The sequence below is a fragment of the Limulus polyphemus genome, unplaced genomic scaffold (genome assembly GCF_000517525.1).
Source record: "Limulus polyphemus unplaced genomic scaffold, Limulus_polyphemus-2.1.2 Scaffold1482, whole genome shotgun sequence".
Classification (NCBI taxonomy): Eukaryota; Metazoa; Arthropoda; class Merostomata; order Xiphosura; family Limulidae; genus Limulus; species Limulus polyphemus.
Window position 1 is genome coordinate 4,139 of NW_013667092.1, and position 3,166 is coordinate 7,304.

At 28.0% G+C, this 3,166-nt stretch overlaps 1 protein-coding gene across 1 annotated transcript in view; it reads left to right on the top strand.

Annotated features, from left to right (window-relative positions):
- Positions 1-2,471: 2,471 nt before the first annotated feature.
- The window catches only part of LOC106463785 (amphiphysin-like), a gene marked incomplete at its 5' end in the record, with an annotated part of 32,870 nt that continues 32,175 nt past the window's right edge, over positions 2,472-3,166 (top strand). Inside the window, one exon of the mRNA XM_013923854.2 lies at positions 2,472-2,552. Coding sequence (XP_013779308.1) covers positions 2,472-2,552 — 81 coding nt within the window. The remainder of the gene's footprint in view (positions 2,553-3,166) is intronic.

Genomic DNA, 3,166 nt, shown 5'->3' on the forward strand with positions numbered 1-3,166 from the left:
AAACGAAATAATAATTTGATCTAAGTAAGTTTTTTTTTTCTTCCCAATTTGTAAAAAAATCCTTAGGTGATAGAAAAAAAATTAATATTTTTTTCAAAATCTGCATAGCTGAATTATGGAAAATCCATTATTAAAACCAAAACAACTTTTATGAAGTTTAAATTCACAGGCCTGTTTAATTAACCAAATGGTTTCAGAAATGTAATCAAAGTATTTGTGGAATATTCATCATCATAATTTAGATGATTTTATTTCCTACAACATTTTACTTTCCCTACTATTTCAATGTAATCACATTAAAAACATTTTTATTCACTTATTGCTTATCATCTAAGTGTACATGCCTCAAGATAAATAAAATTGTCGATTTAGTTTTGGAAAAACTTTAATATAAAGAAACAGAAGTTTATGTTTACCTTTGAATTTCCTTGTATTGTGCAGTGTATGCTACAGCACATCTCAAGGAACAAGATGAGTACATTGACCTTTAAACCTGTGTGTTCTGTGATTCAGGGTCACTTTGAATACTAAAGTTTACAGCTTGATGCTGCCTTCCTGTTGCCTAAGGGTATCATTTCTACTCCAAAGACTAGATTTTTCAGTCTGTGCATGTTGGTATAGGCAGTTTTGAAGCTAGTTTAGTGCTTTTAACCAGACATAAGGGGGGGATTTGTGTACAGAAAGACAGTTACATGTAGTAGTTTATTAAAACATCCTGAACTTATTCCTCTTTTTTTATGTGTGTATTCATTACACATTCATAAGAATAAGCACAGTTGTTAATCAGAGATTGATTTAAATACATTTTTCCTAATATCAGATGTTGATGAGAAAGATGTTTCATTGAATTGCTTTTTTAAAAAATAAGTTTTGTTTTGATAGAAGAGACATATTAAAAAAAACTTTTATTGCATATTAAAAAAAGTTTATCTCATGATTATTCTATTGAAAGCACAAAATTAAACAGTAAAAAAATAGTAAATATCCTTCAGAGTGTGATGATAATGATGCATTGTTCATGAGAAGTATTTAAATAGTTATCCATGAATAACCTACTTAATTTTTTATATATGAATTACTTGTTGAAATAGTATCAATACTACCAGCTTTGAAGTACATGTCAAACTAATAAGGGAAATTGAAGGATAAGAGCTGCTTTATAGTAGAAGTTAATGACTTTAATGTGGGCCTCAAAAAGCTAAAAGGATGTTCTCTGTAGATAACAAAACTGTAGGAGGAAAGTGGGATACTTGACACTTGTTATATAGTTCATATATGTGTTTATCAAGAGGGTTGTTGCTGTTCCTGGCACAGAAGCAGCCAAAGTAAGGGGGTGGATATGTTTCCTTGTAGCTCAAACCTTATATTCTTCTATTTTTATGGGGTTGTGGTCTATCAGGTTTAATGTCATGGGATACTTAACAAGATTTTAAGTGTTCATGTAAAATGAGTTGAATATTTTTTTTTCCAGATGCAGACATATATATATGTGTGTGTGTGTGTGTGTACATTATTACATTATTCTATATAAACATATTTTAAAGGTGACAAATCTGAATAAAATGATCCATTTTTTGTTTTTTACATAGTTACACCTGTTATGTTGAATAGTCGTATTAGTATGTTTCATATTTGTGATTGTCACAGAAAAAGAAATAGTCGTATTAAAATAATGCTATATTGTTTTTGTTATGCTACTTTTTAACATGTTTTACATTATTAAATAATTATTTTCTACCCGTTGCCATAAAAACAAGTTATATAATTATATTTGTACTAGCAATATTTTGCCCTCTAAATATGTGTATGTTTACAATGAACTCATGTAATACAAATAGACAAGCAGTTTTCTTGTGCTAATAAGGAAAACCAATAGATTCAGAAAAGAATAATTCAATTTCTATTTTTTAAAACCTTATTTGAATCTTAAAATGTACAATTTATTTATTTAAACATTTTTTTTATTTGTCTAAACATAATTTATATTGTGTAATGTTTATAATGATTATTTTGGTGTTTATTAATTAAACAGTATTTGTATGAGTACCAGTAGTGGTTTTATATTACTGTTGTCAGAGTAACAATATTAAGATAATATTAAAAATAATACACAATGCATTCTGTTATCTTGACACTGACATGACGTGGAAGGTTTATAAATGTTTCCACAATTATTTGAATGTTCTGATTATTCACTTACTTTATTTATTCAGATTACTACCTGTTATTTATCTTGATCTTGCACGTTCTAGTTTTTATATGGTCATGCCATCTCGTGGCACTTTGTAAAGTTATTAATTGAAAATGCATTAAACAAGTAATTATTAAATCACTCAAAGGTTTTACATAAATGCAGTAAGTGAACTTCAAATTTACAAACCAAGTAGCATGATAAAATTGTATGTTGCTCTTATGTGGTTGTACTATTAATTGAACAAGTGATTCATTTATATATTTTGCACTTCTTTTAGCTTTTACAGAACCTGGGAAAGGCTGACAAGACAACAGATGAATTGTTTGATACTTATGTCAATAACTTTAACAAGCAACAAGTAAGTTGTACATTTTGGAATGTATTAATTGTTCTTTTAGAATCATTGGCAAAGTTATGTAAGTAAAGTATTTTTACATTTAAAACAGGTTGAAAAAATTTGATGTAAAATAATCATGGTCATTATATTTTCTCTGCTTTAATCTCACTAAAGCTTGTCCATAATATTACAAATGTCATTGATGGTTTAAATATGATGCATTCCTTTTGTAAATTTTAGATTCTGTACTCCTCATACTTCATTAATGGGAATTATTTAATATGCTGTGTGTTCTCATTCCCTTTATGTATAGGCTGGTCACCTTGTTGTCTCTTTATTACTTTGTATTTGATCTCTACCTTGCATATTCTGTTTGTTTGTTTTTTGTTGTTTTTATAATTACCATGTTTCTTGCCACTCTTTGGAGTTATTAATTGTTCTTGGTGGATGGATGATGTTTCTTTAGTTTTCACTTCTATTTTTTTTTTGTTTTTATAATTACCATGTTTCTTGCCACTCTTTGGAGTTATTAATTGTTCTTGGTGGATGGATGATGTTTCTTTAGTTTTCACTCCTATGTTTTTTTGTTTTTATAATTACCATGTTTCTTGCCACTCTTTGGAGTTATTAATTGT